This window comes from Poecilia latipinna, unplaced genomic scaffold (genome assembly GCF_001443285.1).
Source record: "Poecilia latipinna isolate Pla-1442-1.1 unplaced genomic scaffold, P_latipinna-1.0 Scaffold2899, whole genome shotgun sequence".
NCBI classification, from domain to species: domain Eukaryota; kingdom Metazoa; phylum Chordata; class Actinopteri; order Cyprinodontiformes; family Poeciliidae; genus Poecilia; species Poecilia latipinna.
Window position 1 is genome coordinate 1 of NW_015115515.1, and position 18,986 is coordinate 18,986.

Below are 18,986 nucleotides of genomic sequence, written 5' to 3' on the forward strand. Positions count from 1 at the left end.
TGGTTTCAGATGAGAGCAAGCGCCACAGCGCCCTCTGCCGGACGGCAACTGAATGATTCCAAGACTAACAACAGGGCGCGCTCCGTGATTCGGGGACCCCCCGCTCATGATCCTGCTGCCATTTCTTCTTCATTCCATTGGTGCCTTCTGAGAGCGGGGATGGGCAGCATCCTGCAGGAGCGTGTAGCGCAGCGCTGCGTGGAGAGGCTCTGCATCGGTGACAGGGAGTGGAAGAAGAAAGCTCCGAGAAGCACCAGCAGGCCCAATGTGGTCGGGTGGGTTCCTGACATCATTATTGGTATTACCGATGCTGAACAGCAGCAGGAGGCTGAGGAGGCAACTGCTGTCTGCTGCTGTCCTGCTATGGTCTGTCATAGTAATAAAATCAAATCCTGGATGCTAGAAGAAAAACACGGATGACGGCCATGTTTTTTTTTTCTTTTCTGGTGTACGTGTAACTGGAATCTAATAACTCATTTCCTCTGGTGCTCTGTGATTTTTAAGGACTAAGATGGGGAGGAGGCAGTCACAAAGGAAGTTTCCTCAGCCGCAGTGCCCGATCCAGAGTCAGGAAAACAACCATGAGAAGGTGGGTGCTCACGGTTACTAATAATAATAATAATAATAATAATAATAATAATAATAATAATAATAATAATAATAATAATAATACCATACAAAGTCGAATTTTTTTTTAGGAAAAACAAAGACTTCCGGATATGTCCTCATAAATAAGAAAGGGGTATATTTCCCCCAAAAATACTCAGAAACTCTGAGAATAAGCTCAGAAATTCTCTAAAAACAAAGAACAAAGACATTTCCGAATTTGCAAGAAAAAAAAAAGTCAGAAATTTTGAGCTTGATATAGATCAAACAAATTGGACACTGAGTTTGTAAAGTCGAGCATTTTCGATATTTGGAAATTTTCAGTTTCAAAAGTCAAAAATTTTAAAGTCTTAAAAATTTTTTACTTTTGGAGCTCAGAAAATTACTTGTTTGTTTTGGAAAATTTCTGGGATTAATCTAAAAATTTCAGAGTTTTTGTTGGAAATGTACTCCTTTTACTCTTTGCTTGAAACTGCCTCGCTGACAGCGTCAACAAACTGAAGATAAGCTAACCTCGGAACTTCGATGCTAAAAGATCTGCTCTCATAGCACTACTAGTTGAATGACCTCTAAACAGAGCAGTAGGTTCACCCTGAGTAGGCTGTAGATTGGGACCTGTTCAGGGTGAACTCTGACCTCTCCAGGGAGAACTCTCCCTCTTGCATAATTTCTCAGGTAGAGGAAGGTAAAGCAAGTGGATGAAATGATGGTAATGATTTGACAACTCAGTGCTGACGTTTTGGTTTTTGTTTAGGTCTAGGGAATCTTGGAGGTCCTTCATTATGTGCGGAGTCTGTTTGATTTCCCTTTGAATGCCTTTCTCTGCGTACTCCAGTGTTCTCCTGCCTTTAGACATTGGGCTAACTGGCCCCTGTAACTTATCCATTTAGATCTTTAGATCCTGTCAGAAGAAACTTGTTGGTCTAATTGAAAGGTTACTTCAAACCTAAATATGTCAGTGGTCTGAGTTATTTGGGGCTTTTCTGTATATTCACAGAAACCACAGAGAAGGAAACACAAGTCTAACACTTCCTCGACCAAATGCAGCGCTCCACTGCACAGGTGAGGCGATAGTTGGATTGTATTTTGTTCTTCTGCCTTTGGCTGTTTAGATGATCAGCCTTCCTGTTTCCAGCAGTGCTCAGGGAACCTCCGTGCTTCATCCAGTGGCCCCTGAGGAAGACAGGATGAAGATCAAGGTGTCATCGTCCACTGAGAACAGGAAGCACACACACACAGGGCTGAGGGAGAGCAAACACACAGCAGCCCTCCTGGACCACACCCTGCCTCATCCCAGTCCTGACCAGCAGGAGGAGCTCTCCCCTCAGGAGGACAGTGACACAGACTTGTCCGAGTCAGAAAGACTCCCCCTGTCTTCCCGTCCCCTCGCCCCGCGACTGGAGCTCAGGGCCGAGGTGGTGGAGTATGGAGACACCCCGTCTCATTGCCGGACTGTCAGAGGACGGGACTTCCCAGACTTCCTCCCTCCACCGTTCAATTCGTGGAACCTCAGTCAACTGGCTGTTTTCTACAACACGGAGGGCAGAGGAGTCTTCCGACCCCGGCCCGTGGGCCCCTTGGAGCGGTACCTGGAGAGGTTGCTGCAGCTGGAGTGGCACCAGATCCAGACGGTTCAGGCGGAGCATGTGACGCAGGACGTACCAGGAGGGACGTCCAGTTGCCAGAGGTCCAGCACTGCGGCCCCGGCCCCGACTCGCCTCAGCTCTCCCAAATGCATCCTGCAGTGCCAGCGTGGCTTCCCTCTCTCCTTCCTGTCCTCACTAGCCGGACACTCCGCCCTGCTGGCCAGCGGTACTAGTGGTCTGTGCCGGATCTGCTCCTCCAGCTGTAGCACATCATGCTGCCGCTCCACCCACAGCCACAGCCATCTGTCCAGACTGAGTCCGGATGGCAGCAGAGGGCCCCTGCCGCGCCCCAAAAGGAGCTATAGTGAGAGCCGGGTCCACTCCTCAGACAGGAGGCTCAGAAACCAGAGGTCCGGTAGCCCCACCAGCGCCAGCAGCTACCTGAGGAGGATGCAGGCCTCAGGAAACATCCGGAATCCCATCCAGTCTGGTCCAGAAAGGACCCATTCTTCTGTTAGGGGCCATGATGAGCCAGACTCGACAGCGGGAGTTCTAAGGAAGAGGAGCGGCTCCGAACAGAGGAGAGGTGGAGGGAGGCACTTGAACAGGTCAGAGACGAGCCGGAGCAGTTCTGAGAGCAGAACAGGAAGAGCAGAGCAGGACGAAGTCGCTGGCTGGACGGAACAGGAAGTCACTGGAGTTAGTGTTTGTTTACCCGGGTCCAGACATCCCTGCGTCCAGAGGCCAAGCAGGTGCAAACAGGTTGAATTTGTTACATGACAGCTCACACACTGCCATCAATCAGAGACCTGATCATCTCCGGATGATCGTTCAGATGATCAAAATGTCTGTTTCAGCTGCAGAAATTATTTAATGACTCGTTTTTAGCATCATCACAAACACAACGTGATGTTTGTTGAATGTTTACATAAACATCAGTGGAACATGGAGGTGCTAAAGGTCTAGTTGTTCTTTTTTAAAAGATGTTTTTATCCATAAGCTACACTGCCTTACAAAAGTATTCATACCTCCTGAAGTGTTTTATATTTTGTCATATTGCACACATAAGCAAAATGTGTCTTTGTGGCACCAACACAAAGCAGGGACAATATCTTTGTTTTTTTTCAATCGCGGCATAAATCTAAACCCCAATAAATTAATACATAAATATATATATTCACATACATGTGTATGTATGTATGTGTAGGGACCTCACTCAGCATTTCATAAAAGCATTGTGGGTGATCTTTGTTTATGTTCCTCTCGTTTATGTTACTGAAAATATGTTCTCAAACTCATCTTTCAGGCCTTTGGGCTTTCAGGTAGTACATGCCCAGCAAGCCGGCCAGGTATGAGCTCAAGCTGTGGGTGGTGTGGGACACCTGCTCGAGCTATGCGTGTAAGATGCAGGCGTACATGGGCAAACGGGACAAAAGCTAAACGTTATTAATAATAAGTGAATCAAACACTGACCTAGTGTATAAAATGGTACAGTAGTGACACTTATTTTTAAGGAAACAGTCCTTTTAAAGTTTGTAATTTAATAATTTTATCATTGTTTTATTGAACCTGTTCATATCATTTTGATTTGGTTGGATTATTCATAAGAGAAGACATTATGTCTGTGTGTTGTAATAAATACCACAATGTCTTTATAAAATAAAAATAATGAGGTGTTCTAGTGTTGTTGTTCCTCTTCTCTTCATTGAAATGTACCCAGAGTATCTATGTCCATAAGTCAGTCAAATAAGGTCTATGTCATAGAAGTTGGCGAGCCAGCTAGGAGTAATAGATGGAAAATCTCTGACAACGCTTCCATTTGGTTTATTTTTTAGTCATTTTCTGCCATTGCACAGCTGTTGGTTGCTAAGTGGTATACTATTTTATAATGTATGCAGAACAAGAAAACTGTACTGATATGAAGAATTTATATACATTGAATGAATTACAACAACAGCAACATTACAGAAGTTTGTAATCCTTTTAAGTGTATTAAAGATTTTAGAGTAAGACACAGGGACACTGATGATCAAATTACAGAAGTTTGTATTCCTTTTGGGTGCTAAAGTTTTTAGAGTAAGACACACAGGGCATAGTGCTGCTGTTAAATCTCTGGTAGGGCCTGAATCTGAAGAAGATGTTATAAAGTTGACTTCCAAGATTCCACTGTATCTTCCCAGCATTCTGTGGGCCTGGAGAGAGCGCTAAATCTCCAAAGAAAATGTCATCCTCATTTTTCTCACGTAAACAAAGTGCCAGTTCGGACTCAGAAAATGAACCAGATTCTGATCATTGAGGGACACCCTGATTACCTAGACAGCCTTTGAAGAAAAAAATATATGGTTTTATCTGAAACCAATTTTAATGAAAAAGAGAACAGAAGAGACTCCAAGCCAAGTTACCCAGTCTCTCATTGGACAATGACATAAGCACTCCACCTAAAGTCGAAAAGATCAAGATCATTGTGGAGGATGTCATAAAAAGCAATATACCTTTTGCTCCAAGTCACACCTTATTGTGGTGGAGGGGTTTGAGTGTCCCAATGATCCTAAGAGCTGTGCTGTCAGGGGCTTCATGCTTCTGGTAGGTCCAAGGAAGACAGGTCGTAGGTGAGGAATCAGACAAAGTGCAGCCCAAAGACCCCTTATGACGAGTAAACCCAATGGAAACAGTGTTCTCTCACCCAGACGCGGGTCACTGGTGCCCCACTCTGGAGCCAGGCCTGGTGGATGGGCTTTTACCAATGGAGCCCGGCCGGGCACAGCTCAAAGAGGAAATGTGGGTTTCCCTTCCTATGGGCTTACCACCTGTAGGAGGGGCCAAAAAGGTCAGGCAGGAGAAGGCATACTTGCTGCCCCCCATCTTGGTGCCTGTACTTTGGGGATTATCCAAGTGAATGAGAGGATAACCTCCTTCTACCTATGTGTTGGGGGACAATGGCTGACTGTTGTTTCTGCTTATTTGCCAAACAGTAAGCAGATTACCCATCCTTTTTAGAGTCCTTGGAGTGAGTACTGGAGAGTGCCCACTCCTGGGGAGTTCATAAGAACTGGAGGTTTTAACTCAGATGTTGTGACCCAATTTTATCACCGCCTAATGGAAGTAATCGGGGTGTTCCTGGTGCCTGTCTGTAGCTTTCCTAAGGGAATGCGTTCAACTTCATGCACAAAACATTTCAATCTGGATAAACTCAGACACAGAAAAGATAATTAAAGGATTTAATGACAAAATGAATAACAATTATTTAGAAATGAATAACAGTTCTTTGGTGCTCGGGCCCCGGCAGAAGATTTGAGCGCTGTTTGCCATGAACTCGGGTGAACATCCCCAACGCTGATTAGGGATGCTCTCCCCCGAGGCCCGACACTGGTGGTAGAGGTCAGGAAGGATGACGTCCTGGAGAGTTGAATGATGCTGGTGGAGAAGGGGGTGGAGGTGGGTTGCGCACAGCTGGAGAGCGGCTGCTGGCGTGGATGTGGATCCTTATAAGCGGAGCTTGATTGATTGATGATTGAACACGCCGGGTCCAGGTCCAGTGCTGGGGTAGGAAGCGGAGAGCATGACGCAGCGATTGGGTGGAGCAGGTGAGGCAGAAGTTTTCCAGCTTGAATTTGCGCTTAAGCTCCATTTCACAGAAAGTGTCATGATTTGGGGAGGTGAAAGGGTTAGCATCTTGTTTAGAAGAAATCTCAGAGTGCCCTGTCTGAGGACACATTTTGATTATTAAATTAGGTGTTATGATCAGTTACTCAGTACTTGATCAATTTATCGAAAACATTTTACACTTGCTTAATTAAACATGTTTAAGGTATCCTACTCTGATTGGAGTACAATTTTGGAGTACTTTATGTAGGAATGATTGCTCTCTGGATCACTTTTTTTGTTGGCTATAGTTGCCTTTATTTGGAAGTCATTTGAAAGGAAAGTGGGTAATGAGAGAGAAGGAAGACATGCGGCCTTCGACCATCGCCAAGATGACTAAGGCCTCAATATGTGGGTTGTGCTTTGCCCCTGCACCACCACAGCACCCCCTCTGGATCACTTTTTAAAAACAAAAAACACTGTCATAAATATTGTCTATTGCTGCAGTGGCCATCCCACCCATAAAAGTAGGGTGACACGCCGTGGTGGGCGTCCCTTATTTTGATTTCTGAAAGGTGGCAACCGTAGCTGTATGATATCAGACAGAATGGATCAGGAGAGGAACACTGCAGACCCATTAGAACCTAAAGAACCAGACATCAGAGTCTCTTCATCCCCCAATCATCTCCTGCAGGCTGATATGATACAGAACATTTTAATATTGATTCAGTTTCTTATTGTGCTTTTAGTCGACGATATTGGTTTGATTATTTGCTTATTTAGTGTATAATATCAGCCAAAATAATATAAATGGTCATTTAAAGAACAAATCATACAAATAAATTAACATTAAATATATACATATTTCCTACTTTAAAAGATTTGTTAGGGCTTTCTGCATGTTTTATTTGAAATGTTGATATATTTTATGAATTCAAGGTTCAGTGGTCATTTAATACATTATTAATCCACAAGACACAGACCTGCAGCCTATGGGCGGTTCTAGGTGGGAGCCAACAGGGAACCGAAGAAATGATACTAAATAAATGTCTATTTTGGTAATACTCTTTACAGTACCAGAATGTTCACGTACCTTTTGGCTGTCTGAGGACACATTTTGAATATTAAGCCTCTATGCATAAACAATTGCTCTATGGCTCACTTTTTAAAAACAAAAAACATTGCCATAAAATAATGTCCCACCCCATGAGAGTAGGACGGCATGCGCCGTGGTGGGCCTCCCTTATTTTGATTTCTGAAAGGTGGCAACTCTAGTATGTGGTGATTTTGAATGTTTTGTGTCACTGCCGTATCCAATCGCAATAGGATGCATTCAGGTGAGGCTTGTTCAATAAAAACCTTTTCATTAATCCCACATTTCTGTACTGAAATATTTTTATTGGCCTGGTGTAATATTCTAATCTTGAATGTCGTGTTTTCAACAGTTGTAAGCTGAAAATCATCTTAGCTAACAGAAATAAAGGTCGGAAAACATCTGTGTGGAATGAATCTATTTAATATTTCACTTTGTGAACAGAGTTACTTAAATAAATGAACTTGGATAATGTTCCAATTTATTAAATATGATTTTATATTCAATCATATTAAAAGCAACGTCTCGTCAGGTGACGGCTCCACCCTCCTGGCCAGTAGATGGCGGTAATGAGCCTCTGATTGCCGAACGCCAGTGTTTGACCGGCTCTGTGGAGCGGTGTTAATAGTTTCAGGCCGGACGTATTTTTGGAGCTACACCGCCAACATGGACGCTGGTTCTCAGCGTGTTTTACAGTATTTAACAGAAGTTGAAGAGGCAGCTGAGGATGTTCTCACTATTAAACAGCAGGTACCGGAAACGCGAGGAGATAAAACGAGAATTCGTTTATCACAGAGGACAGAAGTAGACTCATTTCAGCTACTCTTTTTAGTTAAGCTAACATCCTGCACTAATAAGGTGACAATCATCAGCATTAGCACCTTTATAAAAGCAGAACCTTTACAGTTTTGGAGCTATGTCACGATGTCAAGTCGGAAAGACATCGATAGTGATACTGTTATTGACATCTTTCACTAGCATTGTTTTTCAATTTTAGCTTAAAATACATAAAGATTCCAGGTGAGCCTCGGTAGGTCTTTGTTAGCTTGTGGTGTTAGCATTCCGGACAGATCAGTTAAAGACCCTGAACCTGGATGACTGAACGCGTTTGTAGGAGCAAGCTTCGGGCCAGGCAGCAGGGACACATTTCTGCTTTTGGGACTATTGGGACCAAAGTGGGGGCATTTGACACGAATAGAAAACACCGTGGACTCCACTGTATATAGATGATTGCTGAATGAAATGACGGTTCATGTTTCAGATCGTAGACCTGGACATGAAGAGGAACAGGAACAGGGAGGCGCTGAGCGCTCTGAAACATGACATGGCAGACACAGGTCAGTCATTGTTGCTGTCCCCACGTCCAGACACACTCTTGGCTCAGCCTCAGACAGTGTATAAAGTAACATTATACACATATGCTCAGGTAAAGATGGTGTGAAAGTGTTTTGTCTTTACAGTGATGTCTACTGTTGTTTACAGAAAAAGTCAAGGTGTGCTTTGGGAACATGTTCCTCAAATTCCCCAAATCCAAAGCAAGAGAGATGATCCAGAAAGGTAAACTTCTAAAATATGTAAAAATATTAAATTAATGAAAAAGAAGAAAAAAAAATCTCTAAACTGTTTCCTCTCCTGTAGATCAGGAGCAGCTTGACAAGGAGATCAGCGATCTTCGTAGAAGCCTGAAAGCAAAAGTCAACTCTCTCAATGAGATGCAAGGTATAAATAAGTGTTTGTGTATAAATATCCCCGTGTAAATAAGCAGGAGCTTCACCAGACTTTATGTCTATCTTCCAGCTGTTTTATGTGTCTGAAGTGATCATGCTGAGTTTTATTTATTTGTGTTTCCAGGAAACCCTGAGCTCAGAGGCTACAACCTGTCTCCACTGTCCGCTGAAGAATTGAAAGCTATTAACAGCCTCCTGAGGAGGTGACCTGCTGGAGCCACGTTTCTCTTCACTGCTCTGGCAAACAGACAGACAGATCCAAGAAATCCTGCAGTGAATATGTGTGAAAATGTGTGTCCTCCAGGATAAATACTTAGCAACGGTTGTCAGGGCTCATAACCAGCCAGAAGCCTTGGACTGGACCCTTTTTTAGGGCTGTTGCTGTCTTGGTTCTGAATTTAAGTATGTATTTTTATTTTATTTTTTTTTTTGGTTAGAACCTCTTTTTATTCCCCACATTCTGATTAAAAACAGAACTAATGTAAGAGTTTCTGGGTGTCCACGTCCATCTTAAGACCGTGGATTTTCCTCAAAATTGTCTGACCTTGAAAAAATAGTGAACGTTTATTTAGTTTGGCGATTTCTGGAAAGCCACATCCAGGTCAAGGATGCTGCATCCCTCAGGTCCTGTGTCAGAACTTTGCTGGGTTATTGAAGCAGCTTTCATAAACAATTCTTTCAATTGTAAGTAACATTTTATGCCTTTTCCTATTGTATGTGTTTAGCTTGGTTAAAAAAAACCAACCCCTTGTTATGCGCTTTGCATCGTCTAGAGAATCTGTGCTCTCGGCTGTTGAGAAACAATTGCTTCCTGTATGTGTGTGGCCTTTGTTGAGCTTATAAATTTTAAATTTCGCTAATTCTTGCGCTTGACGTTTGTAAGGCCCCAACTCAATGAAGCTAATCGGAAATTGGCTCTCTCATTAAAAACTCGTAATGTTTTGTTTTTGACAAAAAGATTGGCATTTCTTTTTGTCTCTCCAACCTTGCTGTAGCCTTAAGATAATAAACCTTTAATGCCTGAATGAGTTGAAAGTCAGGGTTAAGTGGTTGGAAGTTGGCCTCCTCATTCCACATGTAGCCACTGGCTGCCAGACTGGAGCTTCTTTATACAACTTTCAGCTGCTGGACTCAAAGCTGGACTCAAAGCATCTGATCACAACTACCCAAGTAACTTAAAACATGTCATTGTAAAAGCTGAAGCTAATCATTGGGGTAAAACCTTTTTGCCATGATTGTGAAGACGGACACATTTCTTGGCACTCTAGTAAGATGTGTAAAAGCTAAAAATATATTCTTTTTTTTTATTGCACCAGCATTATGTCACACTGACGAATTTGGAAAACAAACATTTCCGTTGTGTTGTCTGTCTTCCCATGTGAAGAAATAATTTTGGCCAGAAGGGGGCAGTGCAGTGCAGGTGTACGCGTCTTCCTCACGTCGAGGTACGTTTGAAAACAGATTTCATTTGACAGTAAAAACTTAAGTCAAACTTTCTTTTGAGCATTATCTAACTTTGCATTATAATGCTGTGTGACATTATGTTAATGAGAAACGTTGGATTGTTTTTCTTTCACGAGACGCACCACACACACTCCAGTCAGGTACTGATATGGTGTGTTGTCCTTTGGGGGAGGGAGCAGATTAATACAAGTACTGCAGCATCTGACATGATGACACAAACACCCTGAGGCATCGAGACGAGGGAAGGGCTGATGACACAGGAGTACATACTGTGTGTGTGTGTGTGTGTGTGAATGAGAGAGAGAAAGGAAGTGTTTTCAGCTTTCGCTCTCGACAGACTTTGGTTGCGTGCCACAGTTCTCAGAGCTGAAACCAGGCCGTTGTGATGAGTTTGTGAGTCAAACGATGGGAACCTGCTGATCGTCTCAAAAGTCAGACGAGTGCCACACAAGACACTCAACATCATGTTCTTTTTACTGATGACTTACGCTGCAGGCATCTTGTTTACCTCTGATAAACTAGAGGACTGAAGAGCTAATAATAATGATGATGTGGACTAGCCGAATGCTGAGTGAGGCTGTATGGAAGGCCGGACCTGGACCCAGAAAGCTGTGATGTTTTCTGCAGCAGCTGTCAGTCTCAGGGAGGGAACTTCAATTTATCTGCTGTTTACCTCAGGATGATGAACGTGCGCATGTGGCAACCGCTCCTTCCTGCTGGGAGACTCAAACTGTTTAATGACTTTCAAGAGAAGAGATCTAATTTCATTGTCACTCCCATGTCACAGAAGAGCAGAATTTAGGGAGTGATTTATCAGGGCTGACTGGCTGTGTGTGGTAACCTCACAGTTGTAGTAGGAGTCAAACAGAAGGAGGGGATTTTTAACGTGGGATAGGTGTGTGGGGTTGAGCAGACCGGGTGACAGACATTTAGATGACTGTGTACGACTGCGCTGCGTTCCTCACTTTCCCCTGTGGCTCTTCACAGCGCGACTCACAAGACACTTCTCCACAGCCTGACACCATATGGACACTTGGTTTATAAGATGAGAACTGCCTTTGGAGTGGAACAGACATCTGAGTCTTTAATTTAAAAATGTTCAGATTAATTTTCCTGCAGACCTTGAGGTCTGCAGGAAATACAGAGAGGTGAAGGCGAGTGCAGATGTGTGATACAGCTGCATCATCTTTCATCTAAAGTACTGATCAGTTTTTTCTGTTTTTCAAATGAGGTGCAGAGACAGATTTCAAACAGGAAACAACCTTAACCTGAAGGACACTGCTGTATTCAAATAGACTTACTTACATGAAGTTGTGACACCTCAAGGCCTTCAGCTAAAATGTAGCCATGTGAAATGTTTCGATACGAACAACAAACAAATGAGTAAAGGTAAAGAGTGTAGTGAAGAATGGCTGCAGGGCCTTGCGCTGTCCTGTATTGAATTTATGAAACTGTTTTAGCTCGGTATCATCAATCCCAGGGTTGATTCTGACCACATGAGCTTAATGTGGAGGAGATCAAAGGAAGCCGATGATACCAACATGGTGGAAAGCAGGCTCAGCAGCTGGTAAACATTATGTTGGCTAATGTCAGGTATGCTTACTGGAAGAAAGATGGGCAGGAAAACAAACTTTAATGAGATAAGATGTTCTTCAGGCGGTCGACATCACTTTGTCATGTCTTGCTTACTTTCACTATGTGATTATTTGTTTGAGAAAAATGAAAGAAATATACAGTAGTCATTACAAGTTCAGTCATAAGAAGAAGTGTTGTTTTGGGGGTTCGGGCTCAGGTTAAGGAATAAGGTGTGAACTGAATTCAGGTTTGGTTTAGGGTTATGCATCTACTAATACTGGTGAGGTTTAAGGTTGGGGTTTTCAGGGGTAAGCTAAAGAAATAAAAGAAACATGTATGCAAGTCAATGCAAAGTACCTGTGAAGATAGAAAGGCACACATGTGCACCAGTGTGTCTGTGTGTGCACGCTGTAATGACACTAAATGAACAAGTAATAAACTGAAAAGATCAGATATCAGGAAACAAACGAGAAAGAAGTGACAAAAGCGGAGACACGAACGAAACTAAAAGTCCAAACACGTACGGTTCATAAGAAAAAGTCTGGTTTGACTCATCTGCTGGCGGGGTTTGTTGTGTTCATCAACACAGAAAATGAAGCTGCTCGACTAGATGGATGGATGTTACCAGTAAATCATTCCGAAAGACATGAGCGGACATGCAGAGTAAGTAGAACGATTTTATTGTTTTCCCCAGCTTTAATTGGAAAGTGTTCCTAGAGAGGAAGCCGCTTCCTCTGCTTCCTGTCAGATGGATGAAGGAACCAACACAGACCCTCCAGCTCATCTCTGCTGCATAGACTAGACCAGGTGAAAATGTTGGGACATCTGCTATCACACTCTGCTGAGAAAACCACAGAAAGAAAGTTTCTCCCTCAGATGAATGATTTTTCTATTCAGTTTGTAACATTTGGTATTTTACCATTTTCTACTGTAAATTTTACTGATTTGTTTTTTTACAGTGTGGAAACGACCCCACCACCATTAGACTCGAGTTCACTAATCATTACACAGTCAGTTTTTTTTTTTTTATAAGGCCAACAGTTTGGTAGTGACACCAATGTTGTGGACTTTGGACTTCCTGGTTCTTGCACAGAGTTATTAGATTGCATTAAGTCACTACAGCAGCTTTATTAGTGTAAAAACTTTACATTGCAGGCAGCAAAGTTATGAAAAAACAAACAAAAAAACAACCATAACATTTTATTAGCTAACTTCATGTCAGCATAGTCATGCAAATTACTAGTTTTATTAGTAGCTATTCATAGCCAAACCAGACCTGTAATGTTGCACCACATATATATTTACATATCTTTATGCTTTCGACACTATGTAACAGTGACCACATCCCCTCCATCGCTTCTCTGCTTCAATTAAACATCAGTGGTTCTCACCAGTCCAGATTTACTCATCGGACTCATGCAGGCATGTTAAAAAGTTACTGACGTTAGCTGATAACAATGTTGATGCTAATATTTTGTGGATCCCTAGTAAGAATTTAAATTATTCTGTATTTCCAATGAATTTAAAGTATTTTTTTTTCTTTTCTTGTTGACTTGCAAAAGTCTTTCTTAAGTTTGCTATTTAATCATTGTTTCTAACCAAAATATATTAGGCAGGTATTAATAAGCAGTACCTAAAACTGAACCAATAATTTGGAAATTATTTCTCAGGCTTTTGAATTCGAAAAAAAAAAAAAAATCCTAAATCCTGTAATTTTGGTTCAAACTGGTTCTATTCCACAGTTTGTGCTTTAATGCAGCTTAAATATTTTGCTCCCTTTGAGGATTACAAAACAAACTTTTACCACCGTCTCCTCCGTCAGCCCAGTAGAATTTGTTTCACAAGTGGAGCATTACGGCGTTCACAATAATGCTTCTGTTAATAATTCTCACTGTATGAGAAGAGTAGAAAACATATTTTATAAACATGTAATAACTGTACAATCTGTTTATTTCTCTGAGTTAATCTTTTAAAGGGATTTTTTTTTATTCTGCTCTCTTTTATAATCTAACCCTATTACCCCAAGTTTACAGCGAGGAAGCTTTTCATATTTTGAAGATTACTTCCTACTGTTTAGTAAAACCAGATCCAGCTTTGTGTCCTATATACGGAAGACTTTGAAATACGCAACTGTTGCCGGGGAAAAAGATGGGGGTCAACTTCGGGTCTGGAATTTTCAAGAAGTCTCCAAAAAGACAAATCAAAGCTATTTTGACTGTCGAGGACTATCCTGAAAATTTAGCTGACCCTGGAGTCGTGACACATTTCTCCACTATGCAGCCACACCTGCACAAACAGAAGCTTCATGGAGGCTTCATCAGAAGGAGAACTTTTCCATTGACCATGAGCACAGACAGAAACGAGAACACCCCAAGTGAAGTAAATCTCTGAATTTTGGAGGAAAAAATAAGAGTTTAGCTATAGCTAGTGGGGGAAAAAATAAAATTTTGCATAGCACGTTTGGAAAAATTAAAAAATGGCAAAGCAGAACATTTCCCCACTTTTTTAGGTCATTCATGAAGGTTTAAAGCTTCACTTTTTGAGGAATAAAAATGTGTTGTTTTTTTTGTGTTAATATCAGTTATTTATTTAGGTAAACCTGACATTAGAATTCAGATTAAAGTCTTTGGCACAAAATCGGAATATGAAAGGTTATTTCATATACAATAATTCTGTAATTGATTGATTAAAAGATGGTGGTTTTAACTCAGAAACATGTCAGGGCTGCAGCAGACACAACATTTCACTGACTGCACTGAAGGAGTTTCTTTATTTTCCATTATCACAGCACAGATAATCAAACAACATAAATCAGCAATTTAACAGGGAAAGCCGTAGAAATCAAATATATGGAAACGTTCAAGCAAAAAAACAAACAAAAAAAAACTTTTGTTTTGTTTTGTTTGAATCAACTGAAATGATTCCATGAATGTCAATCATATGATGAAAAGAAGAGAAGTTTTAACCCAAAAATGTATTTATAGTTTTTTTCTTTCTGTTTATTTTTTCATATCAGTTTTTCCTCTGTGATCTACTCAAAGGCTTCAAGAAAAGCTCACATCCAAAACCAGTTAGAGGGAGTGAAGTTTTTGTTTGGCCTTCATTTCGCTGAGTTTTATTGTTTCTCCTCTGGATCCGATTCTCAGTCAAACTAAATAAGAAAGCTGAGTGCTGATTCTGAAGGGAGCTGCTAGCTCCTGTGAGGTCGACCTCACACAGTGAATCCCTACTGGAAACCGCAAACCCTCTCACCCCTGACCACACAATCAGAATAAAACAGGAAGACACACACAAAACCAGCATCTATTGATCAAAATCAAAATATCATCTAATCTGGTCACCATCCCTGCACTTTAGCACCAGTATTTTAAAGTGACAAATAAGGTTAAGTGGTCAATAGTTTACATCAAGTCTGGTTGATTCAGAGCACGGCTTTAAACATTTATATTTATTTTTGGGCAACATCAAGATCGAGAATGTATTGGAGGGGCCAGATGTGGCAACATTTCTTTGATTAAACTACGTATTAAACTGTTAAAACCATGAAAAAGTAGTTGGCTCTGTATTTGATGAGTATTTCTTTATGTTAAATAATATTGAGCATCTTCTCATATTAATGTAATTTGGCAGAATACCCACAGTCTACACTGCTGTAAACATGGCAAAAACAATAAGTCCTATCAAGTATTTTTACTCTAGTTTCTAGTGTAAATATCTTAGTACACCTGAAGCAAGACAAAACTAACTTACAAGTCATTTTTTCAGCAACATAAAGGAGCTTGTTTTAAGTTATTAATTCCTTAATATTGATGAAAAAGTGCTAGTTACATTGGTACATTATTTCACTCATAACAGGACATTTTCCTCATGTTATAAGTAAAATAGCATACCAATGGAACTTTTTCATCAATAATAAATAATTATTTACTTAAAATCCTATATCTTCCCCAAAAGTTACTTATAAGTTAATTTTGTCTTATTTCTCTGACCCCTTCTACACACACACACATAAAGTAGGTATTTGCTCCAATCAATGGCTTCAACACTTTTTGAAAAGTGAGATTTTCTTATTAAGCTGACACTGAATTAAGACGGAACGAGGACAAGTGGAATCAGGCAGCATTCCAACCACAGCAAAACTTTGTGGCAACAAAAGGTTTTCTTATGATTGACACTCTGCAGAGATGTCAGCAACCACATATGACTCAATCAGCGCCTGGTACTCCAACTGCATGCTCAGTCCACGATAAAATAAGCATGTTTTAAATAGTTTTAAAACCCAGAACCGCGGTGAGCAACAGAGCCTGGACTGAAGGAACAAATGAGAACAAGCTGCCATGCATGGGCTTTTTTTTTTACGTCTTCAGGCAGTTTTCTCAAGGTTGCTTTATGATGAGTAAAACTGAATAACTACAAAAATCAAGGAATACAGCATTTTCCTTACAAAACGGATGACAGAGAATGTCCATGAATCGGTCGTGGTCCTTGTTTACCCTCCTGCTCAGGGTGTTTCTGACTACACCCTGTGGGGTTTTCAGCAGGTGCTTAACTTCTGTGGATCCCAGCTTTCCTCTGGCTTAGCTCCCCTTAATGCTGCCTTTATGATCTGTCTGGTCCCTCCTGTTGGCCCTGCTCACAAAAAGCCTTGTGGAATGACAGCCTGTCTGCTCTGGGTCCATTCTTCTGAGTAACTATGTACTGCTTTGGGCTGGTGCTAGGCGATGGATGTTCTATGATGCATTTATTCCAAAGCTCAATTTTTTTTGCCTCTTATTCAGAGGACCGTAGATCAGTGTTTCTCCAACTTTTTCAGGCTGAGAAAAAGTTTTAACAAACACTCACAGACCATCTAGCTTCAAATTGGCCCCACAAAAACAGAACATTGTGATTTAAACAACCTGAAATGAACATATTAGTAACTTACTTCATTGTCTTTGTTACTCCTATGTGAAGGGTGGCGCTGTTTTGTAAATGTGACTGGTCGTAATAAAAGCATAAACAAGCCTACTCCTAGCATTTTTCGTTATTTTCAGATTCTAAAAAGTGTCTAAGATTTCCAATGATAAAGAAAAACACAGAAATCAAAAGGTTTCTTCACTACAAGTGTTGTGTGCAGCACTAATAACGTTTTAGGGCTATTTGTAATTTAGAAGTACAATAAAAGAAAAATAGACAAGTTGCTTTGGCAAAAACAAACATCTTCTTTCATTCTTTCAGTTGGTATATAGCCCAACATAAATAATTTTCTTTTAGGTGTTGTGTAGCCTAGCTAGTCAGCTGAGGCACAGCGCTGTTCACCGCCTCCTTACACTCATATCGCATTCAGATTTAGGTATGTATCGTAATAGTATTTAAAAACAAAAGTTCTGCAACTCACCCTGAGAAACTTTCCACCGGTACCTTCAGGTTTTCTTTCCAGCGACCGGGTCTTAAGCCACTTATCCATTGTTGTTTTTAAACACAATCCTTTGCTAAGCTAGCTGTAGCATCGGACTCTGAACTCACAAATAAATGTGAACAACTGTTGTGAAATTTCTAAAATGTACTTTTAGGAGTAGTAGTTTTACTGCGCTGCACGTTTTACTTTTACTTAATTATTATGAACTATTGCTACGTGAGTAAAATGTCAGGATACTCTATACCAGTGGTTCCCAAACTTTTTCTTCTGCGCCCCCCCAGTGGTTTCCAAACATTTTCTGCGCACCCCCTATGGATTACAAATGGCTGTCTAGTTGAAACGACGTGTGTCACGGGGGGGGGGCATCGACTTTTTGGGGGGCAAAATGAATGCACGTAGCCGAAAATAGACACCAACATCGGTAGCCTACAAGGTACTTGTTAAGCTTAAGGTTCTGTATTGATATTAGCTAGTCATCTTTTAGCTAACATTACCTGCATCCAACAGCTTTACTCAACTTAGTCGGTTAGTTTGGAGGGAAAAACTGTGGAAAAAAAACTGCGCGCCCCACAGTTTGGGAACCTCTGCTCTATACAATTTAACCTCAGTGAAAAACGGACAAACACATTTTAACCAAAAATGTGCGAGGAGCAGACACACAGACAGACATCTTGTTTCTACACCAGCTTTGTTCTGATATTAACTCCTGAATCTGCGGTGCCTTTTAGAAATTATTAAGACGCTAAACTCCATATTGTCACTAGAAGTACACTAACGCGAGACAAAAAATATTGACAGAACATAATTTTTCTTTCATTGCTTTTTGTACAATTTCTAATTTTCTTTTAACCGTTTGATCTCTTTTTTTAAAAATATATTTTTTTATAGCGTACCATTTCTATTTTTAAGGCTACTTTTAGTTTATTTTGTAGACCATCTTTTATCTGTCTATTTTATGACAGTGATTTTTCTTTTTTCCCCCCCTTCAGCTTATTAAAGCCGTATATTATTATTTTTTCTTTTCTTGAAGAGAGCTTCAGGGGAGATTTTGTTTCCCATCGTTATGGACATTCCTCAGTGTTCACTTGGAAGAAAAGAAAGAGATTGCTCAGTGGAGGAGTTTGGGAATCTATGCTCCAGCCGGATGAGACGTGAATGAAAGGACAGATTGATGGATGCATGCAGTTCCTATTAAAAATATTCACCTCCTTTGATGTTTTACCTTTTTATTACTTTTATAAATCAAACATAACCAAAAGAATTATTATTTTTTTTTACAATAAAACTGTCAAAAAAGCTTAACGTTTAAGTGAAAATCGATTTCTACAAAATAACTTACATAAAAATATGTAACATGAAATAAATGATTGTATACATATTCAGCCCCTTTCATCTAGTAGTCTCAGAGTGAGTGGAACAGAGACCAGCGCAGTGCCTCCATGAAGACAGCCGTGTCTGGAAAGTCCGTTCATTGGTTCGTTGGGATTTCTGGCTACCTTTACATCATGAACACTAAAGAACACTGCAAGCCAATAAGAGAAAATGTTACTGAAAAGTATAAGTCAGGAGATGAATGCAAAAAAAAGTATCTAGGGCACTGAACATCCCTTAGTTTTTAGTCAGATCCATCATCAAGAAATGGAGAGGAATGTGGGTGATGAGTAAATCTGCCTAGGTCGACTGTCCTGCTAGAAAGACACCAGGTCACCATGACTACGCTGAAGGAGTTAGAAGCTTCAGCAGCTGATATTGGAGGAGACTCTTGACTTTTGCCTTTTTTTTTTTTTTTCTTTTCTCTTCCCGGTCACTTTGAACAATGGCGGATGAAACATTGAAAGAGTGTCTTGGTTTTATTTACTGAAAGCAAGAGGATGTCGTTGTAGGGCGCTTCTGAGTCGTGTTTGAATTCAGCAGATAATTCAGACGTTTTGTGAGTTTAGTGAGTTTCAATTTTT

At 40.9% G+C, this 18,986-nt stretch overlaps 2 protein-coding genes across 3 annotated transcripts; both read left to right on the forward strand.

Moving 5' to 3' along the window:
• The first annotated feature begins 16 nt into the window (after window positions 1-16).
• Window positions 17-3,874, forward strand: LOC106939531 (protein FAM217B-like). Of its 2 annotated transcripts, none has more exons than XM_015021941.1 (4): window positions 17-275; window positions 505-589; window positions 1,604-1,668; window positions 1,742-3,874. In XM_015021941.1, exons 1-4 carry the CDS (start codon window positions 160-162, stop codon window positions 2,970-2,972), a joined length of 1,497 nt encoding a protein of 498 aa, XP_014877427.1. In that variant the 5' UTR covers window positions 17-159; the 3' UTR covers window positions 2,973-3,874. The 2 variants fall into 2 exon arrangements, with proteins under 2 accessions (XP_014877427.1, XP_014877428.1); XM_015021942.1 differs by having other exon boundaries at window positions 1,745-3,874.
• A 3,602-nt stretch (window positions 3,875-7,476) lies between these two features.
• On the forward strand, window positions 7,477-9,542 carry pdrg1 (p53 and DNA-damage regulated 1). Its single transcript, XM_015021935.1, has 5 exons — window positions 7,477-7,617; window positions 8,129-8,204; window positions 8,350-8,424; window positions 8,506-8,586; window positions 8,719-9,542. The coding sequence occupies exons 1-5, from the start codon at window positions 7,534-7,536 to the stop codon at window positions 8,799-8,801; spliced, it is 399 nt and encodes a 132-aa protein (XP_014877421.1). The 5' UTR covers window positions 7,477-7,533; the 3' UTR covers window positions 8,802-9,542.
• Window positions 9,543-18,986: the final 9,444 nt, after the last annotated feature.